This window comes from Rhinolophus ferrumequinum, chromosome 2 (assembly GCF_004115265.2).
Source record: "Rhinolophus ferrumequinum isolate MPI-CBG mRhiFer1 chromosome 2, mRhiFer1_v1.p, whole genome shotgun sequence".
In the NCBI taxonomy this organism is placed as follows: Eukaryota; Metazoa; Chordata; class Mammalia; order Chiroptera; family Rhinolophidae; genus Rhinolophus; species Rhinolophus ferrumequinum.
Genome location: NC_046285.1, coordinates 30,566,777 through 30,589,685, shown reverse-complemented (window position 1 = coordinate 30,589,685; position 22,909 = coordinate 30,566,777). Strand labels below are relative to the sequence as shown.

At 37.2% G+C, this 22,909-nt stretch overlaps 2 protein-coding genes across 7 annotated transcripts in view; one reads left to right on the top strand and one right to left on the bottom strand.

Moving 5' to 3' along the window:
- Positions 1-4,032: 4,032 nt before the first annotated feature.
- On the bottom strand, positions 4,033-13,617 carry LOC117032456 (putative protein FAM172B). The gene is made up of 2 exons (XM_033124009.1): positions 13,520-13,617; positions 4,033-5,263 (listed from the first exon to the last, which is right to left on the bottom strand). The coding sequence occupies exon 2, from the start codon at positions 5,252-5,254 to the stop codon at positions 4,181-4,183; it is 1,074 nt and encodes a 357-aa protein (XP_032979900.1). The 5' UTR covers positions 5,255-5,263; positions 13,520-13,617; the 3' UTR covers positions 4,033-4,180.
- SENP7 (SUMO specific peptidase 7) overlaps positions 4,889-22,909 on the top strand; it is a 128,412-nt gene continuing 110,391 nt past the window's right edge. For 5 of the 6 annotated variants that reach the window (XM_033123988.1, XM_033123955.1, XM_033123980.1 and 2 more), the window contains exons 1-2: positions 14,553-14,683; positions 22,497-22,549. In XM_033123988.1, coding sequence (XP_032979879.1) covers positions 14,644-14,683; positions 22,497-22,549 — 93 coding nt within the window. In that variant the 5' untranslated portion in view covers positions 14,553-14,643. Of the gene's footprint in view, positions 5,008-14,552; positions 14,684-22,496; positions 22,550-22,909 lie in introns of those variants that run through there. The other variant, XM_033123947.1, reaches the window with a different exon arrangement.

The following is a 22,909-nucleotide window of genomic DNA, read 5'->3' as shown; positions in this document are numbered from 1 at the left end:
AGTAATGGTCACTGACGCGGACCCGCAGCCGGAAATCCCGCCCTCTCGTCCTGTCGCTGTGATATGACGTCACGCCACAGGGGAAAGCCGTGTGGCCTGAAAAGCAGCACAGTCGGGGAGGAGGTTTGTTGCCCTACCCTGGGCAGTTGCAAACGACCATCTCAATCCAGATGGGCTATCCAGCTGTGTTTTTGTTATTTTTTTTGTTCGCCCATTATTTAAAGCTCTTTTTAGTCCTCTTAACCTACACTCTGCTTGGTCCCTTTATAAGCATTTACATAGTACTAAAATAAATGTTTTCGCAAGTCTCACTCAGCTCTAAACTCCTAGATGCTAGGACTTTAACTTATTAAACTTTTTGACTAGTTTATCACCAGTACCTGGTACAATGCTTGGAACCTATAGGCAATACTGAATATCTCTCGCTCCTGTTAGCTATTTTGGAAAATTTAATGTGAAAATGAAGTTAAAGCACGTACTGCAAATTCGTGGCCTTTGGGACAAAATTCAGTCTGTAGGTGTTTTGTTTAGCCAGCACAACATTTTAAAGTGTTTTGATTTAGAACGTGCCCTTCTAGTTGCTAGATGAGATGCTGCTGGATTCATTCATTGCTTGATAAAACCAATTACGTGTGATTACGTGTCAAAAACGTGTGATTTAGTTGTGTGGACGGAAAAGGGGCCACAGGTTAAACCTGACAAGCTCAGGAGACTGAAAATAACCCCGTAAGATGGTCTGAACATAAAAATTCCTAAATAGAAGTGATTCGTGGCTGGTAGTCACATCCTTGGCCTGTAGCTTCCTAGACAAAGGTCAATCCTTACCTTAAGTGAGCCTATCATCTTTTGCATCTAAGATAACATACGCTTAGAATGTAAGAATAATCCCTTTTTCTAGACACTTCCCGAGGGGGCACAACCCACCACACCAGAGCAGGAAACTACAAAATCCCTCATTGTTATCTCGTTCCCCAAATAATATCTCTATGTGCTGTAAAATGCTATTAACTAGCCTTTACCCACTAATGCAAAAGAAGTGTGTCTCTCCTTTTTACTTTTTATCCAATTCAGAGATTTCCCTGCTTTGCTTTCTCCCACCCCCTTAATCTATAACCAATGGATTTCATGTAACCCTCCTCCTTTGATTCTAATGTATAAAATAAGTTGCAAAACAGCCATTTTCTGGAGCATTTTCTCAATCCATTGAGACTGCTTCCTGGCAATTGTTGTCAGTTTGGCTCAAATATAACTCTTATAAGCTTTTTCTTAGGCTCGATGTTTTTTCATCGACAGTTGTCATTATTAAAACATACATCATCATTCATTGGGGAAAGGATATTCTTTTCAAGGAATGGTGCTGAACAAGTTAGACCCTTAATCGAATATCATATAGAAAAATTAACTCAAAATGGATCAAAGACTTCGATTTAAGAATGAAAACTATAAAACTCTTAGAAGAAAACTTAGGGGGAAATGTCATGACATTGGATTTGGCAATGATTTCTTGGATATGACCCCAAAAGCACAGTCAACAAAAGAAAGGGTCGACATTTGGATTTCACCAAAACTGAAAACTTTGTACATCAAAGAGCAATATCAACAGACTAAAAAGGCAACTACAAATCTCATATCTGATAAGGGATTAATATCCTGAATAAATAAAGAACTCCAACTCAACAACAACAAAACAACCCAATTCAAAAGTGGGCAAAGAATTTGAATAGACATTTCTCCAAAGAACAAATGGCCAATAAGCACATGAAAAGATGTTCAACATCAGTAATCATTAGAGAAGTGCAAATCAAACCTATAATGGGATATCCCCTTATACTCATTGATCCCTATTGTGGACAAAAAAAGGGTTCTGTAATAAAACTGGAAAATACAGTGATGGAAAGTAAACTCACAGGATGATCTGATCATAGATTCCTAACTGGACAGGTCATGGTGGGTAGTCACGACCCAGACATATGACATTTTTAGTAAAAAGTTTATCTTTGCCTTAAGGAAGCCCTGTCCATTGTTCTTAAGTATCTACGTTAACACCACTTTGAAATGCCAGACCAATCTTTTCCAGACCTCTCAGAGTTGTAACCACCCTCAAGAGAGCACATAATCTTGTTAACTAGCCTGCAATCCAATCCCCACTTGGCTTTCTCCCAACTTCATTCCCTCCCTTATATTCCCTCCTTAATTTCAAATGCATAAAAGAAGCTACAAACTGTCATTCTAGGAAGCATTTTTCTCAGTCTATTGGGATCTTGCTTCCAGGCATATCCTCTGTTTGGCTCAAATAAATGCTAGTAAACTCTTATTAAATTTTTCTACAGGTTTGGATGTTCTTATGTAAACACTATTATAAAAAAGACAGTAATAAATATTGTCGGAGGATGTGAGGATGTGGAGAAATTGGAATTCTTGTGCATTGCTTGTGGTAATGTAAAATGGTGAAGTTGCTATGAAAAACAGTTTAGTAAAAAAAGCTAAATTTTTTTAGCCTTTTCTCAAAAATTTTAAAGGCTAAACAGAATTACCTTATGATCCAGCAATTCTCAAATTTCTCAAAAGGCTAAACAGAATTACTGATTGAGAATTATTGATTTCTGAGAATTATTGATTTCTCAAAAGGCTAAACAGAATTACCTAATGATCCAGCAATTCCACTCCTAAGTTATACTAAAGAAATTGAAAGCAGGGACACAGACACTCATAATCCAATGTTCATGTTAGCATTATTGACAATAGCCAAAATGTGGAAGCAATGGAAACATCTATCAATAGGTTAATGGATAAACAAAAAGTGGTATGTACTGTTAAAAAAACAAAATTCAACTGAGTAAATTTGAAAGTCTAATTGGATTTAACTTTATTACCACCCTGGCTTTTCTAACAGTGCTTCACAAAGTGTGGTCCCCAGACCGGCAGAATCAGCATCATTTGTGCATTAGTTAGAAATGCACCTTTTGGGGCCCCACCTTCTAATTCTACTGAATCAGAAACTCTGGCAGTGATGCCCAGCAATCTTTGTCTCAACAAGATTTCTAGGTTATCCTGAAGCACTCTATATTAGAGAACCAGTTTTTGAAGGAAAATTGAAAAGCAAGTGAGGGAATTTCCAGTTAAAGAGAGACTTTCCATAGCAAATTTGCTAACCATGTGTTCTTTTTTGTTGAGATGTATTTAGTTTAGTATTGGGAAGTGACACACATATCTTGGTGTACTTTGCTTTTGACCAATGATCACAGTCTATTACCTTTAATTACTTTCCACAAGAAAGGAAAAAAAAACCCATCACATGTTGATGTCAGAAGGTCTTAGGATTTTCCTGAAGGCCTTCCATATCTGTCTTTTCTCTACCAGGACATATCTCTGGGCTTCAGCTTATAGGAGCCAAAACACTGGAGATGTCTTTCTTTTGTTTTTTTTTTTTGTTTGTTTTTTTTTAACTCAAGCTGCAAATATAGATTGGCATCAGAAATCAGAGGAAGGAAATAGGGTAGGGTGGCCACCTAGGAGACAAAGCTTAAAATAAGCTTTGTTAGCTCTTATGCTAGATGTTCTCTGGCACCTGCTATTTCTTAACACTCTTCACATTTGCAATTGGTTTTTGATTGTGAACTCCGTAAGGATAAAGGCAATGTTGACCTTGTTTGCCAGTGTTCCCAATACCCAGTATTGACTGGCACATAGTAGACACTCAAATATCAGCTAAGGACTTGAGTAAACACACACACACTACCAAAATTTTAACCAAAAGAACATAAACGTACAAAGAATGGAGTTTCCTTATGAGATTTAATTTTTATGTTCCCTTGTAATTTTAATGTAGCATAATAACATAGAAATCAGACTGACTTAATATTTAATTTCTATTTACTACAGCTTTAGTGTCATTCTATTAAACCATAAGAAAGTCACTTTTCAAAAGAAAGATCCTCTAACTTTACTAGTATGGTAAAATATTAATGATTATGGACTGACTTCCTGGTTCATCAATAGGCTACAAGAGAACATATGTGCTTTTAGAAAAGGAACAAATGAAACCTTAATCCAGAATATAATACTGTGTGCCAGCTGGAAGTGTTCTTTCTCTTCTAGCATGTACATTAGCAAAATTTCAGTTGGACAAAAAAAAAAAAAAAAAAATCTTAGATGACAAAAATGTATCTTAAACACTTTGCTATATTTTTGTGGAGCTTCTAGTTACTATTGGCACATGAGAAGAATTAATATTTGTTTTGGCTTTCAGAGCTTTCTTAAAGTATTTAAAAATTGACTGAAGGCTAGAGGAAGGGGCTAAGTCATATTTTTCTGTCCCAGCAGAAACCATTGGAAACTCTTTTTTCAAAACAGTAACTGCAGGTTTATTCAAAGGCTTAGGACTTGTCACCCATTCACGGCAGTGGTGCTTTATCCATGCTAATAACTGTACATCACTTCCCAGCTGGTGTCTCACATGATGCTGAGAATCAATAAGTGCAACAGCATATACTTTGCTCATCACTTCAGATTTCCTACGAACAAGCAAGTCCATAAAAACCAAGCCTCCATAACCGTGTACAATGAAGGCAACATCCTTGCCTTCAGTCTTTGAAATGAAGTAATCCCAAACGTAAGTCATGTGTTCTTCAGGGGTGTTGCTACATCTTTTTGGAATACATTGAAGAGGCTTTTGGAGAGAGAAAAAGCTCTCAGTTTCAACCATTTTTAGGGAAGAGGACTCAATATTTTGTGTTGAAAGACCTTTCCACTCTCTTTCTATCTTTAGGTCCACAAAATTGTCATTTGGGTTCAGCACAATTACATCATAATGTGCCTGCAATGCCATTTGAATACACGGTATCTGACTTCCATGTTGTAGACCATGATGTACTATTGCTCGCTGACTCCACTGACCAGCTCGAAAGACCCCATGGTCTTGAAGAAGGATGAGAAGAGCAGAATGGTGATTTGTGAATGCTTTCTCACTCATGAAAAAGAAGCTTCTTGGTTCCTTATCAGCCTCCGGTGAGATGTAGACTTTTTGTAATTTGCACACTTTTTCCAAAAGCTCATAAATGTATTGTTCGAGCAAATGGCCAAGGGCCTGGTAGCGCTTGCTATTCCTCTCAGGGACATTTTTGTAATAGTTAAAGACAAAAGGCCCTTGTGTCTCAATGTGTCTCAATTCAGCTTTTTCATTGAAGTCATATTTAAGTTCTTCTAGTAAGTCAGATTGTTCAATAAATTTTTGGAAGCTCAGTTCCTGTGTCATTGTTAACCACTGAAAGTAAAAAGCAATAATAGGTTAGTGCTAAAAAAGAAAAATAATAATAAAAATTTCAGCTTGCTTATTTCTTCTTGTGGGAAAAATTAAGCACTTTACAAACATTAACTTTTTAGCCTATGGTAAAGACTTTAACTCAAAATAATTGTGAATGACGCAAAACAGTGAGAGACTGAATATACTAAGGGACAATGCCCAGACCACATATAAAAATAGAAATTTGACCCACAACTTGCAGTGACTTATCCAGGAAGCCAACTCCTTATCTGTAATAAACAGCCCAGACAGCTAGCCTGCTCTAAGTCAGACTTGTAGGATTTCAGACTGCTTGCTACCTCTAGTGACCAGGAAGCCAAACAGTAACTGCTGTTACAACTGGACCAGTATGACCAGGAGTTGGTTAATAACTGATAGCTTCCCTAATTTTTACCCCCGCTTCCAACTTAGGTCTGAGAAGAGAAAGCGAAGTATGCACCCCTAACCAATCACATAGGATGCCCCGCTACTAGTCAGCCTGCCTACAGCTTCCCCATGACAGCAACCTTCCCTTTTTTCCACTAGAAAGCTCTCCCACTTTTCTGCCTACCTTTATGTGGAAGTCTCTGACAAAAGGCAAGCAATGGTGGCTGACTCCCTTGCTATTGGGAGCTCAGAAAAAAAATAAGGTTTTGCTTTTCTCATTTGGTTGGTCTTTGTTTATTTCCACAGTAAGCATTTTAACATTTTTTACAGGGGATGGCAGTGAGGGTGAAATATGAACCAACCAGTGTAGGTTATGATCAATTTAATAATAGGAGATATGATTATTCTGATGTCTGAGAAAGAAAAAAAGCAGCTGACTAAGCAGTTAATTTAGAGAGTTATTATAAAAATATTTATATAATACTCATATGTTGCCAGACACTATTCTAGGTACTGAAGATACAGCAGTTAATTAAAAGACAGGGGTGCCTGGTTAGCTCAGTTAGTTAGAGCATGGTGCTGATAGCACCAGAGTTGCTGGTTAAATTCCCACATGGGTCACTGTGAGCTGTGGCCTCCTTGAGAAAAGAAAAAGAAAAAGAAAAAAGACAGATAATCAACAAATATATACATATAAACATTTATATATCAGGCACTATGTAGGCTATGAAGAAAAATAAAGCAGATCAGCAGGATAAAGATTGCTATTTTAGATAGCATAAATAAACTAAAACTCAGAAGTTGAAGAAACTGAAACTTATTAAGAGTAAGAAACTTGATGAAAGTCACTCAACTTATAGTTTGGGGCTAGGATTTAAACTTATATCAATCTAATTCCAGAGGCTTCTCCTTTTAAAGGATGGTTAGGTCAATCAGTTATTTACATGTTGGAAAAATACATTAATTACGTAATAGCACCTGAGATCAGCAACACTTGAAGAAAAAGGTTTTAATGGAACAGGAAGGACTAGAAAGCAATTTAGATAGGTTGGCTGCTTCAAACAACAAAACCCTTCATAAAGTACCAGTTGGGTGTGGGAATCAGAGAATAAGATTCTGAATGTGAGAAAAGAGTTAAGAAATCAAAGCAAGCACCATTTTAATTTTGCCATAAGCCTTGATAGCAACTTGAGTGGTACTGAAAATCATTTTGAGTGCTACTTATTGGAAGTGGGTTGTGAATTGCTAGTGTCAGTGTTAAGAAATTAAGAAGAGAGAGTATATATGTATGTGTGTATGTGTTTGTTTAAGAACATGAATTTGAGCATCAGACAGCCTCAGTATCCAATCGTTTATTTAATAGCTGTTCCTTTAGGGCAAGCCATTTAACCTTTTAAAGCCTTTTGGTTTCCCTGTAGGCTCTGGGACTGCGATTACCATGGAAGCTTCAGCTTCTACATTTTCCTGTTTCTAAGGACCCTCATTGAACTCCTTCTCTCAGACACCTTGTAGGTGTTTCCATGCCGCCCCTGAGGGTCCTGGTAGATAAAACAGATAGTAGCTGCTTGGCAATCATCTAGGAATTTGAGGTTGATGACATGCAACTCTTCCAGGTGGACGTTCAAGGCCGTGAGCTCTTTATTGTCCCGGTCTAGTGGAATAACCTTGAAAAGGCCATCATAGAGTTGCAGGCCAATCATCTGGCACTTGGGGTCAATGATGCCAATAATGCCAGTCTCTGAGAGGTGCCCAATATGGTCCTGGACATTGCCATGGGCTTGCGTTATGATGTCAATGCTCTTGCCACTCTGCTTATACGCCAAGCTGCAGGCATTGTACTTAGCTGTCAGGATAAACAGTAGGACCTTCCTTTCCCACTTGGGACTGAAAAGCTCCATGACAGTGGTCTTCCACACATGCCCACTTCTTTAACGGGCTGAAGCCCCATGGCGGTAACCACATAATCTCTAATCTCATGTTTTTGGCAATCAGCAGGTTCAAGTCTTTAGCTGAAGTGATATGTCCGGTCACACAGCAGTTCACGGCAGTGGGCCTGTGTGCCATTACCACATGTTGTATGACAGGTCGAGTCCTGAGACGGCCCATCAGGACTTGAATGCAATGACAGAGAGATGGACACCAGTGAAAAGACAGGGGACCCCACCTGTGCGGTGAACTCCACTGCCATTGCCTCCCCCCACAGATATGTTGCAGCCCAGACCGTCCGGGTGGACCATTCTTATAGCTATATTTTTGAGCACTTTTCAAGAATTTTCTTAGGCAATGTGCCTAGAAGTAGGATTTCTAGGTCATATCAACATCTTCCATTTTACCAGATATTGCCAAATTGCTCTCCAAAAAAGATCTATTTTATAATTGGGCATGGATGAGGAGTTTTTTTCTTTTTACAGAAAAGCAGTAATCTCTCAAATCTAAAAATGTTTATTCTGATGCTGTGCTGAAAACTTCCCTTTTCTGATTCAAAATAAAGAGAAAGGTGCAGAATATTTAACTCAATGAACTAAACAAAGAACTTTGTCCAGAGAGCAATATAAACAAAATCAGTATTTTTTAATAGCACGTTATACAGCATTAAATTAATCTTTTTCACCTTTGTTAAGTGTTTGTGTACCTAGTTGTTTGAGAGACAATTCTCAGGGGAAATGGGAGTTTGCAAACTAAAAAACCGAAACGGCACACAGATATATAAAGGGCAGGTGGAGGTGGGGGTAGACAGGAGCAAGGTGGAGAGTATCTTGCAGAATGAAAAGATAGACAATCCTTTAGAATTTATTGTAGCACATTTTGTTTGGCTTATATACTCCAACCTGTCACTCTCCCCAAATTCGTATCAACTGTCTACTTGATATATTTACTTGGATGTCAAATAGTCATCTCAAACTTAACATGTCCCAAACACCCCTTTCTATCTACTCTCCCTGTAGGTTTTCCTGTCTTTGCAAATGGCAACTCCATTCTTTCAATTGCTCATGCTGCAAACCTCCCTTCTCTCTTTCACACACTACATCCAGTCAATCATCAAATCTGCAGGCTCCCTTATTTGAAAATATATCTGTAATCTAATCACTTATCCTGCCTCCACATCTACTACCCTAGTCCAAATCATCATCAACTCTCACCTTAATTAAGTTTCCTATCCAACCTCTTTCCATAAGCTCTGATCTCTCTGCAGTCTGTTTTCCAGATAGCAGCCAAAACGATCTTTTCAAAATATCTAAATTGGGTCTTACACCCGTTCAAAATTCTGTGACCTCCCCTCTCATTCAGAATAAAAGCCTGAGTCCTTACCATGGCCCATAAGGTTCTACGTGGCCCTTGGCTCTCCAGTGTCATTTCCTTCCATTCTCTCACTTGCTTACTCATCTAGCTACTTCATCTGGCTCTTAGCTGTTTCTCAGGTGTCATTTCCCACTGTTCCCTTGCTTACTTGACTCTAGCTACACCTGGCCTCTTTGCTTCCAAGTTGTGGAGCAAGCCCCTGTTTAAGGGCATTCCAGCAGCTTGGAACACTCTTCCCCTAGTTATCTATAGGGCTTCATTTCCGTAAAGTTTCTGCCCACCTGTTAAATGATCAGAGAAACTTCCTCTGAGTATTCTACCGTTGTTTCCCTGAAAATAAGACCTAGCCGGACCATCAGCTCTAACGCGTCTTTTGGAGCAAAAATTAATATAAGACCCGGTATTATATCATATTATATTATATTATTATCATATTATATTATACCCGGTCTTATATTATAATATAATATAGTAAAATAAGACTGGGTCTTATATTAATTTTTGCTCCAAAAGATGCATTAGAGCTGATGGTCTGGCTAGGTCTTACTTTTGGGGAAACAGGTTATCTGAAAGGGCAACGCCTTTCAAGCCTTCCTCACTCTTTATCTATGATGCTTCATTTTTCTTTTTCCTTTCTTCCTTCTTTCCTTCCTTCCTTCCTTCCCTTTCTTTCTCCTCTCTCTTTATTTCTCTCCCCTCTCTCTCATTTTCTCTCCCCCTTTTCATTTCTATTCTTTTAGCACTTATTATCAACTGACATATACTTGCTTATTGTCTGTTTCGCCCCATTAGAATGTAAGTTACATGAGAGCAGGGAAAAGGACTTCATTTTGTTCACGACTGTATCTCTAGTTCTTGGTGAATAGTAGGCACTTAAATAATGTTGTTAGAATTTTATGATTAAGGGCATAAGGAAGTAAAGAACAAAAATCCTCTAGCTGTATCTACAGGAGAGAGATGCATGCAAAGCTTTGAAAAATTAAAGAGACTTTTTCTATAATTCTAAAGTTAATAAAGGTTGATTTGTGAATTATTCTTAGAGAATATCTTATGCATCCATATATATTTGTTTTCTCTTTTGCAAATCAAGATGGTCCATTAAAATAAAGGAGACAAACTGTTTTATATGCTTAGTATTCTAAAGAATGGGTCAGAATAAGATAGCTTAGCTTCAAGAATAAGATTGTTAGAGCTGCAAGGGATGTTACTGATATTCTTAGCTAATGCATTTATTTTATAGAGAAGCGAGGCTTTCCAAAGGTAAAGTGACATGCCCAAAGTAACTCAAGTAGCTCTAGGAGCCTGAGAGAAGAATAATTTTTACCAGTGATCTTAAAAATGCATAGTATTTGACTGTTTTCATTCATTTACTGAAAATTTAGTGAGGGCATTTGTTACTTAGTTTCCTTTATCAAGTAGTCTAGTCATTTTGTGTTGAATGAAATAAAAAAGGGAAACAATATGTAATAGAATTTCGAATTAGGTACTAGTAATCTGGATTAGGTGGTGACACAGCTGTTATGTTTTGCTCTAGGTGTGGTTATTTTTTTAAATTATTTATTTAAAAATTGTTGTCCAATATGCTAAAATAGATCATTTTAACTATTTTTTGGTATGCAGTTTTGTGGCATTAAGTACATTCATAATATTGTGCAACCATTACTGCCATCCATCCACAGAACATTTTTCGTCTTGCAAAACTGCAACTTTGTAGACATTAGTAATAATTCCTTATTTCCTTTTTGCCCCTGGTTACACAGTGATGCCCTATTTTAGTAATTATCATCTGTCGGTATATTTAAGAAAGAGGTCCTTTTGTATATCCTATGCCATTAAGAAGCACAGAATGAAGGATGCTTCGCTCAGAATTAAGAAAACAATTATTGTTTTGGTACAAGAGCAGCACTATTTTTATTTTCCCAACACAGAATGCAACTATGAGGGTTTTGTTTTTCTTAAGAAAAATAATTATGTCTGTATAAAATTCCATTTAATAAATTGTAGAAAAATAGTAGTAAATGATAGACCTTATTAAATTATATACATAGCAATTTCAAAAGAAAGAGCAAACTAAATAGTATTCCTTCCTCCTGCCTACCTCTCCCCAGGAAAGACTAAAGAAGCTGAATTTAATCCACCTGAGGCAAAGACTTTTAGAAAATAGAATATTAGGGGCAGGGAAAAAAAAATCAGGTGTAACCAAATCTTGGGGTTCCCAAATTTGAGTATGCAACAGTTTTAAAAATTAGTAGTTTAGTGAACTATTATAAAGAGAAACAGCCTTGTTGAGAAGCCACCCTAGGTTGGCTTTGCCAGTCATCCCTAAGGTGCCTTAAAGCACCCTATCCCTCCCTCTAAAAGTGACCACTGCTTTGTATTTCTTTATGGTTTTATCTCCTAAGTGTGCAGTTCTAGTTCAGTTTTATGCTTCCTTTTTTTTAAACCGATTTGTCTTCCTGGGAAACTTTTTAAACTTACAAATTAGTAGGCCCCTCTTCTAGGAGATTCTGATTCAAAAGGTCTGAGGTGGGACATGGAAATAGGTAATTTAAAAGAAGATTCTCCCAAATAATTCTGACAGCTACATTTTGGATTTACTGACTTTGTTCAATCCTAGATTCTAGGCTTCTTGATTTGGATTATTCAGAGGTAAATGGGTACCAAAAATTAAAGGTTAAAAAAGATTAAAGCCTCTATTTTACTAAATTATAACATGAAATTTTTCTATTAAAATCAGCCAGATGTGTTAACGTGTAGAAATGCTAAATAAACACAACATTTTAAGATAGAACAGTTCAAAGAAGTTAGGGATGTATGTACAAGGTACCTCAGGTTCAGTCCCAGGGCCAAATGACAGTTTAGGAACCTTACCTTAAACGTTTGTGTATAGATTCCTTTTATAGCTTGCCGGACAAAAGATTACCTCTGCTGTTCAAATGCCCCGAGTTACTGCAGGTTTTCATAACTTCTGGAACAGGCTATTCTATTTCAGGGTAGTTACTATTACTGATTGCCTTACAAAGGAAGATATCATTGAAGCCAAAAAAAACTATCTGCATCTTATCTGTGGAAGATAAACTTCCTTCATTTAAAAATTCTCAATATTTTAAAGAGTCAACTACTAATGAAAATAAAGTGAATAGCAATTATGACACAGCACTCTATCTGCAAAATCTAGGCTTTCCTGGAGCCTATGACTCCAATTTGTTCATTTTAATTTTTAAAATAGGTAGAAAGTCAAGATGTCCCCAGTGCTCATCCAAATCTATTTACATTTGTATTGTACTTAAAGTTAATTCATTTGTGATAAGAAAGGGCCTTTTCTAGATTTCATTAAGCTCTCTTCAAAGAAATTGCAATCAAGGGGTAAAATAAAGGGCCGATCAATTTCACACTGCCATAATGTCTTGAACCCATTAAAACCATATCCATTGCTGTAACAAAATTATAATGAATACCTAATTTAAATACTTAATACACACATCTAACACTTAATAAAGAATCATACTCATTAAGATCAAACCAGTCCATCTTCTCCTCTTATAAAATGCTGGGCTGATGAATTTCTGATCTGAAATGATTTTAATTTAAAAGGCTCTATAGCATGTGAAATAAACGTACATAAAAGAAATGATATTGTCCTCAAACATACTAAGAAAACCACTCACTGTTTTTGGTCTTTCATATTTTTTAAATAAGGAAGCTTTCAACTGAACATCATAAAACACTGTAAAAGAAAGATCATTTAATTAGCCTTTCACAAAAGGCAAAAGAGGTTGTCAAATAGCTCCCTCAAAAGTAGAAACTGAACTTTTTAGTACTTTAGTTGTTTGCAATACAGTCAACTATGCAGTATTGATTGTTAAACCTACAACAATAAAAACAATCATTAAAAAAGCAAATTTGAAATTCTTGAGCCTAAAGGTCATTTATCTTCAAGTATGTTATTCAAAACAAGCTCCAATTCAAAGAAACAAACTAGCTCACTAAGTATTTTTAGCGGAAATGCTGTATTTGGTTCAGTGGCAATGAAATATTTGCATGCTGAATAATTTGATCAATTTCTTATAGTTTCACTTCTCTTAAGTTTCACTTCTCTCAAGTGAAACTATAGTTTGACTATAGTTTCTATAGTCTCTATAGTTTCACTTACTTCTTACTGCTAAACTTTAAAACCACTTACTTTTATGGAAGCTGCTAGTTTGGTGAAAATATATTAGGCCTACTTACATTTTCCTTTTCTATATTTCCGTCTCTCAGCTCCATTTCCATCTTTGCAGTTAATTTGTTTCCTATAAAATTGGCTAATAAATTAAGCCGGTTTGATTCTTGCATTAAATTATTCAATTGAAAAGGTTGATTTATGAGTAAACTTAAAATATTTTTCAGCAGGCAATGCTTTTTATTTGTTAAACAGAAATAAACTAGGACCTCTAAATGGAATCCTTGTAGTGAATTTCAATTTTAGCAAGCCCTTAAATATTCCTGCTTTTCAGCGATTCCTGCCCTTTTCAGCTTATTCCTCCCCCCAGCCCCATTAAGCCTTAGCACCTGAAGGCTTATCTCCACTTCAGCACAGACCACACAGTAATTGAGACGCCAGCTTCAAGAAGCAGGAGACTGGGCTCTAGTGGAGAGTTGGTCAAATCCCTTTGTTGACTTTTGTAAAAGGGGAAAGAGGGGAGCGGATGTTAAACTCAAGTATCTCCAGGATTCCTTTCAGCTTGGAACATTACATTATCATTTTGCCTCTGACTAGAGTGCTCTGTTGAATTTTGTCAAAGTGTTGTGATTAAGGCTTACACATTTAAAAAAATTATTCACGTGTACATAATGGCTAACAAAATAGGGCAATTTTCTAAACTGATGAGCCCTTTGAAAGGACTAAAAATAATCAGTCTAAAAGTTGAGTTCATTGAGGACAGAGCTATGCCCTTAGGTACTGTAATAAAAGTTAGTTGTATGAATTCTAGTTTACAGCCACCCACTTCCTATCATATCAATATTTTGTTTTAAAAAAATTGATGCCCAGCTTATCTGCTGGTCTTTAAAAATGACGAGCTTGAATTTAATGAGATACTCTCCGACATTTTTTTCCTCAGCTGACCTAATTTCCACTTCAACTGCTAAACCCAATTACTAGGCTATTAAGTGATTTCGCTGTCTTAAAATCTTTTTGTTTTTGAGTTTCTGGAAGCGCCTTGAGGACAAATATATAAGAGACCGTGAGGAAAGAAATACTGCAAAAGGGGTAACGTTTTATTCTCATACTTCTGGGGCCACCTCGCGGGATACAGCGAACTGGCGGAATTCCTAAAGTTTTCCATTTAATTTTTAGGCAAATTAGTCTTCCAAGTCAGTTTAGCCCTTGAAGATCTTGGGCTAAAACTTCGCAACCAGACTCACTTTGTCATAGGGGCAGAGACAATGAAAAAAGCGCCTCTAAACAAAGACTCGAGGTGGCAACCCACAGAGAAAACAGGTCCCAGGAAGTAATTTCCGGGTGGAGGTGGGAGGAGCGGTTGATTTCCGGTCTGAGGGCAGACGACAGCTCTTGCGCAAGCGCGGTTCACACTTTCCTGGCTTTTTTTCCCTCTCCCCTCCCCCTCCCTCCCCCAGCCTAAGGGGTCTTGAGGTGACAGCGACAGCAACTACGACTCCTGCAGGAGGAGAAGATGGACAAGGGGAAGGCCGGACGACGCCGATCTTCATCCGGTGAGAAAGGGTCGGAGGATGGCTGAGCATATTGTCTACTGCCTTGGGCAAATGGGAGGCACCGGCAGCGACGGGTGCTGAGGCCCGGAGCTGTGAGGGCTCGGGCTCTGGCGGGGGCGGGGAAGGGAGGGGAGGGAGCGGAGGGGCGCGCACAATGGAAGACTCCTGGGTCGCCCCCGCCCCTGCGAATCGAACATCCAGTCCGAGCTGTCACCGAAGCCTTCGTAGTTCTTCACCCCAACACCCTTGCCTTTTTTTCTTCTCACGAACACCCTGCAGGAGTATTATCGGCCCAGGGATCTTCCCGGTTGGGTTGCGGCTCTCCTGGCACGCCTTCCTTGTATTTCCACCACTGTTCCAATTTCATTTCCAGCTTCTCAGAGCCTGACCCTATTTTCCTTTATTCCTTTGATCTCGACTTTGCCTCTTAACCCCTCTACTCCAGGCTGCAGGCTGCTAGACGCGGCTGCAACGATGGAAAGGCGGGGCTTGCTAATTGACACTTAATTCGTCAGATTAATACTGGAACATATCTCGTTCTTCTGAACTGGCCCGCTTAAATAACCTTTTTCTCTTTCAGCCACCTCATGCTTCTTCCAAAGGGCATTAAAAAGTCGAACAAAGGATTTAAAGACGTCCTTTCTTCGTGTTTTTATTCTGAGCATAGTATTTTTTTTTCTCAGCATATTTTTGTTTTTGAAATTGCTTTGCAGTTTCAATGACTATGTTCAGTCTTGGGTACTACATCTGGGAAACTCAAAAGTAGAGTTCTAAAACGTGAGGTAGAGCTCCTCCCAGTCAACAAGTTTTTCTTGTTAATTCTTAAAAGACATTGATATTTATGTTAGTTATCCCTTGGGGGAGGATTTTTTTTTTCTGATGACTTCTCTTTTGGAGCTATTTTTTCTGACAAGTAATTGTTGTTACATATAATTAAAAACCGTTCTCAAATCGAGTATTACCTAGCTGTTCTCCAGTATTCATCTGGTTTTAAGAGCTGAGCATTAATTTTTAACGATTCTTTTCTTAATAGTATATATTTAATTTTCCCCACATAAATTCCCAGAAATAAAACATGATTATTTATTCACATTTCAAGGGATTCTGGATTCTGTGTGCCATTTATGTGCATGCATTTATGTGCAGTTGCCATTTTATTAGTAGTTGCTAACTGATATTTATGGTTATCAGAATTTCATAAGTACTCAGAGAGGAATTTGATTAATAAAAGAATTCTAAGTTAGAATTCTAAGGAAGAATTCTAAGTTAGAGGTAGAAGCAAGGCAGATAGCAGTAGAAAGAAGCAAAGGCAAGAAGTTTGAATTTCTTCTATGAGACTGCACTAGGTTTCCCTAAACTTTCTCCTAAACAAGGAAGAACTCTGTAGGGATTACATGGTGTATTGCTCAGAATTCATTTATTTGCAAGTAGCAGGAACCCAATTCCAACTGGTTTAAGCTAAACACAAAATAAGTATTTATGGGTTCAGGTAACATAACTGTGGGTGTGGCATGGCTTCCAGCATGGCTATATCTGCTTTAGGCACTGGTTCTTTTAGGCACTGGTTCTGAAGGTGTGCTCTGGGGACCTCTGGGCTCCCTGAGACCTTTTTGGGTCTGTGAGGTCAAAACTGTTTTCATAATATTTTAAGTCATTGTTTGCCTTTTCCTCCTATTCTCCTAGATGTGTACAGTAGAGTTTTCCAGGGGCTACATGGCATGTGTTACAACAAATTGAATACAGAAACAGATAGGGGAAATCAGCTGTCTTGTATTAAACCAGACATTAAAGATATGTAAAAAAATGCCATTTTTCTAAGTATTTTTGAAAATATATTTTTCATAAAATTATTTTAGTTAACATTCAAAGCATTTGTTGTTTTTAAATGAATTGTGTTAAAATTAAAAGAAAAATTTCATAAGTAAAAGAATCTCAAAGACCCCATTAGCCTACTTTTGTGAATGTGGCCATGAATTAGGAATTAAGCACAAAACACCCCTAAACAGTGAGGAGATGTCACAAAGTCTGTATGCTAAACTAAAATTCACTCACGAGAGGTTTCTCAAGCCCTTCTTCAGAGTATATTGAATCTATATTTTAAAATTATTTATAAGCATGATTATCTTATTTCCAAGTTCAAAGCATATCAAAAGTAGTAAGTTAGATAGGGACACAGATAAAAAAATTATTCGTGCCAGAGACAGGTCCACTAACAGTTGAACGACATAAAAATTGAATGCATGGATCATTCAAGGGAGAATGACTGTTAGAAACGTTTAACAACAACAACAAAAGTATAACATTTAGTAAGTCATAGATTACAATTTTCAAGTGGGTTTTTGAATTAAAACAGGAAAGTTCAAGCAAATTTCAGGTTTTCGACTGGTTGCTTCAGGCAACATTCTTCAAGATCTGTGTTTGCTCTCAATTTGAGTTAAGTATACATACTTTTTTCCTAGTACTTAGGTACTAACCGTTGTGCTAAAGTTTATATAAATTTTAATTCTTTCAAAAGCTTATGAGGTGGTTATTATTTCTGATTTACAGATGAGGAAACTGAGATTTATGGAGGGTAAGCAACCGTTAGCAATAGCAAGTAAGAAGCAGAGCCAGGATTCAAACTCTGGTCTTTCTGACTACAAATTTTAAACTCTTTTGCTGTCACAGGACATTAGTGAGCCTACTTGGAAAAAAGAAGGTTCCATGGACAATTACATGTGATACTGTAGTTACAAGAAAGTTTTATTTACTACAGGATTTTTCGAAGCCTTTGCGATGCTACTGTACATTGTGCCTTTCCAAAAGAGTGACTGAGCTTGCACTGTTTCTCAAACTTGCTTGATTTTGAAACTTCCCTCCTCCTCCAGTTTCATCTTGAGGACGGGTGTCCCTTAGTGAGACATATTTCTTTTATCTGTAGGCCTAGGTGATGTCTTTATATTTTGAATCGTAAGTGTAATAAACCATAATTGAAGTTCAAAATGAGCATCTACAGTTAATCATGATAAAACTTCATTATTTGCAGAGATGTTAAAGCGTATGACAGGATGTAGGAGCAAAAAAATGGATTCAGTGTGAGTGAGGAAATGGAAGGGCCAAAGGACGATATGTTGTAGAATGAGAGATTCATATTTGAGAACTTGAGAAGTGCAACGCTATTCCTTAAATTCATTCATGAATGTTTTTCGTGAAATAGGAATGTGTAGAAGTTTGTTGGAGTAGAGTAAATTAAGGTGAGTCTATTGTTTTGAGTGACTTGATTAATAGTTTTACAGGTTCAGAATGATGGTAGATTTTAATGATAGAGAGGAAAACTAGGAATCAAGTATCAGAATATTTTAGGAATGTTGGAGAAGGTTTGGGTCAGTATGGTGATCACAAATATGGGTGAGGTCATATATCCAACTTATGGGAATTTTAAAAGAGGAATTATTGCAATAAAGTTAGAATATTAATTGGAAGTGGTAGTTCGGGAAGGAGATGGTTAATCTCTGCTTCTGGTTTTGTAAGTGGGAGGAGAATCTTGAGAGTCTTAAAAAATAGTGTAGTCAATAAAAAGCTAGGATTCAGTTAAACTAAGGTGGAGGAAATGTTCAAGGAAAAGATTCAGAATTTCAGGAAATTGTATTGACACTAGAAAGGATTTAGTGGGTTAGTGAAGAGATAGAAAAGAATGTAGGTGAAAGGGTAGAGTTGAATTATGTAAGAAATGAGAAAAGCAATGGAATGGGCCATAGAGATTGGCATCTAGGATGGTAAAAGTGATTCCCAGGCCTGATGATGGAAGACAGAGGATTGGAAAGTAGGTTAGAGCGACGTGGTAACACAGGAAACGGCTTATGGATAGGACTGAGTAACCTCCAGAAATCTAGACTGGAAATTTGCTGTAATGGTGCTGCTGTCTCCAACCTGCGTCCTAGATGGATAACTCTAATGGCAGTCCTCAGTAATTGAGGAGGCTGACTAATGTGGGCTGCTTCATCTTAGCTGCCTATTGAAAATTTAGTCATTATCTGAAACTTAACCTCAAAGCCCAGTTAAATTATGCCTTTCCAAGAACTCTTAATTAACTCAAACTTAAAAATAATCATACCTCTTTCTGAACTTCTAGGTCTTTGCACCTCTTACATGATGTTTATCATATTCCATTATATATTCTAGCTTGCCAAATTGTTTACTCTGTGCTGTTTTACTGTTAACTCTGTGACAGACATTGTCTTATTCATCTATAATCCCCATAGCATCTAGCATGCCTGGTTAAGAATATACTGGTTAAGAATATACTGGTTAAGAATACCACCTCTGGGGCCGGCCCGGTGGCTCAGGCGGTTAGAGCTCCATGCTCCTAACTCCGAAGGCTGCCGGTTCGATTCCCACATGGGCCAGTAGGCTCTCAACCACAAGGTTGCCAAGTTCAATTCCTCGAGTCCCGCGAGGGATGGTGGGCTCTGCCCCCTGCAACTAAGATTGAACAGGGCACCTTGAGCTGAGCTGCCGCTGAGCTCCCGGATGGCTCAGTTGGTTGGAATGCATCCTCTCAACCACAAGGTTGCCAGTTCAACTCCCGCAAGGGTTGGTGAGCTGTGCCCCCTGCAACTAGTAACGGCAACTAGACCTGGAGCTGAGCTGCGCCTGACACAACTAAGACTGAAAGGACAACAACTTGAAGCTGAACGGCACCCTCCACAACTAAGATTGAAAGGACAACAACTTGACTTGGAAAACAGGCCTGGAAGTACACACTGTTCCCCCAATAAAGTCCTGTTCCCCTTCCCCAATAAAATTCTTTAAAAAAAAAAAAAAAAAAAGAATACCACCTCTGAAGTCAGACCAATGATGGATCAACATGGTGACCTTGGACAATTATTTGGATTCTTCAAACCTGAATTCTTCATCTGTAAAATAGAGATAATACCTTCACTGATCTCATGAGGTTTTTGTAAGGATTAAATAAAATAATTTGTGTAAAGTACTTAGTGTAGTGCCTGGCAGTGGTGATTATTATCCTAAATACATGTTATGGAATAAGTAAGTGAATGAGTTATTCCCCGAGCTACTTAGGAACAAGTCATGCTTTTTAATTGTTTGGCTCATATATTCAGAATGAGACTAATTAGATTTTCCTATAATGCTAATACTAATATACAATACTGAGGTCACTTAAAGAGGGATATTTTAATATAAAATATAATAATAATTACCATTTATTTGCACTAACTATATCACAGACATAATGCTAAGTACTTTAATATAGACTATCTCACTTTAATCTTAACAATTGAAAAGCTGGTTATTCTTCCCTGTGTTCCAGATGACAAACTGAGTCTAACAGAAGTGGCAACTAGTAAGCAAGATACAAATTTGGGTTGTCTGGCTTTAAAATCTGTACTCTTGAGCACAATGCTATACCAGATAATCACCAGTAGAAAGGCACATTATTTATTAAAATGCTCCGAAACCAACCTAGTATAAGACGGAGCAACTCAATTATAAAAAGTCCTAAAATTTTGGGAAGTCTCAATAGTATTGATTAAAGGAAACAGTAACATTCTACAAAACAAGATAGAAACACTTTTAACTCAGTGAGTCAGTTTGGGAATGTTAATCTCTAAATTGCAATTTAAGCAACTGATATTCCTTTTTAAAAAATACTCTGTAAAAATAAAATACTCTTTAAAAAATAAAATGTATTTTATTACATTTAAAATTGACTAGAAAGTGAATTGATATAAAGTAAAGATTTTCTTACCATTTATTTAAGAATTATTTATTTTTGGTAGTCTAAGGAATGCTACTTTATTGAAAACTATTTAAAATGATCAAAGGCTTAAGTATAGAGGTTAACATCTTTTACATCAGCGTTTGCTTCAAGAAGTGAATATAGTGAAATTAATGCTGTGTATTATATACTTAGGAGAGATTATTTCAGCTATATAGATTTCTGGATAAATTATAGTTCATTTATTATAATTGTTATTCAACAAGTTTTTTTTATTTTTAAGTTGAGGTATTACATATAACACATTATACATATCTTAAATATATAGTTTGATGACTTTTTATACTTATGCACATACATTTGTACACCCATCACCTAGATCAAGATACAGAACATTTTCATTATATCAGAGGGCTTATTTGTATCCCGTCCTATTCAACATTGCTTCCCTCCGTAGGTACTCTATTCAAGGCTTTTGTCCATTTTGAAGATTGGGTTGTCTTGCCTTTGCTTTGTAGGAGGAGTTCTTTATACATTCTGGTTATGAGTCCTTTGACAGATATACGAATTATACAGTATTATTAATTATAGTTACCTTACTGTACATAGATACATGTATTACAAATTATCTTTCAGTTTGTGATTTGCCTCTTTTTTTTGGGGGGGGTTGTAGAGTAAGCATTTATTATCAGAGCACCGGTGGTCTGAGGAGGCAGCAGGTTACACTTCCAAAAACTGCCTTCACAGTCTCAGACGGGCTTGGGGTTTTTAAGGGAAAGTCTGAGCGTTCCGCCAGAGGCTATCTGATGGTTTTGGAGGTCTGCATGGAGCCTTCCCTCTGGCCACCTGATTCTGTGGTGGAGTTAGCAACCCAGGAACAACGATCGGATTAGCCTGGAAAGAATGCTAGACCATAGAGATTGGGACCAATAAGCTTGAAGGTTTTAATCATAAGTTTCAGGGTAATTTTCTAAAACAGGGAACTGGGTGGGATGGGACATTCCAAGCTTAAGCCACAGGGGGATGATCTATTGTTAAGCTACAGGTAAGCATGTAAAGCTGAGGGGGCGGGGAGGACGCAGAGAGGCCTCCACTGTGGGGGTGCCAACCAGTTGCCTTCTCATTCTCAATGATGAGGTGTGAGAATGTGGGAAAACTAAACAGCAGTTTAGTTTTAATGAAGTCAAGGTTAGGATTAATGCTACTTGTGCCCTGTTTGAGAAATCTTTGCCTACCCCAAGGTCATGAAGATATTCCCCTCCTTTTTATTTTTGAAGCTTTATTTGCTTTCTCTTTGACATTTAAATCTATGATCCATTTAAAATTAATTTTTTGTGTATAGTGTGAGGTAGAGGTTAGGTTTATTTATTTATTTTCCCATTTGGTTATCGAATTGCTTCAGCATTACTTACTGAAAAGACCATCCCTTTCCCACTGAATTGCAGTGGTGTGTTTGTCATAAATAGGTGACCACATATGTGTGGATCTCTACCATTCATTTTTATTGTGAAACCTGTGATATATTACAGTAAATTGTAAGTTCCAGGAAAGCTTGGCCTGTGTTTAATTTGCTTACTACACTGTGCTCAATGCCTAACACAGTGCCAGGCACGAGATAGACTTCACAAATATTTGTTACTTGAATGCAAGAATCATAAGAGAAAACTCTGTAAGAAGTCTGAAAAATGTTGGTGAGGAAAGACAAGCTATTCCCAGTTGCATAGATGCTTAGATATGCAGTAGAACTAAACATGTTTTTGGAAAATATTCCCAACTTCCAGGTCTCAGCTTCTGCTTTGCTTGCCTTCTCCCTGACCCCATCATAAAAATTTGAAAGTTTTTCTGGTCATACGGACCAGCATTTATTGAACACCTTTTGGATGCCAGGAGTTTTGCCAGGGAATTTCTTATTTAGTGTTTAGAACCAGTTTTCCGCTTTTCTATTCTGTTGTCATCATATGTCTGTTGTTTAATGGGGACATTTTGTGAGAATCTGCTACTGTTCTGATTATCTTGTGTTGTGAAAGGATTTATTTTATTACATTGTTTATGTCATCCAGATGTTAAGTGATAATCTTTACCATGTTTTTGTAGAAATTGTCACAGAAGGAAAAAGGAAAAAGTCTTCATCTTCCGAGTTACATAAGGTATGCATTAGTTTTCTTTTTAACCTATTCATTAGCTTTAGTTACTAATATTGAAAATATTTTGCTATTTGTCTTTTTAATAAAATTTAAAAAATACTACAAAACTGTAACTAATTAGTGATTTTTGGGGAATGGTGTATGTTGATTATCTCAGGGTTTAGCAGGAAACCCTTTCTGGGACCAGCCTTGTTTAAATCATTGTAAGATGGACCAGTTGTACTTTCCAGGCCTCATTTGAAATTTTACGTAAATCATAATGCAGCAGTTCTTTGATGACTGAATATATTATAGCTCCTCACGTTCATTCATTGTAATCTTGTAGACATAGAAGAGTTATATTTAAGTCTTGTGCTGAAAATT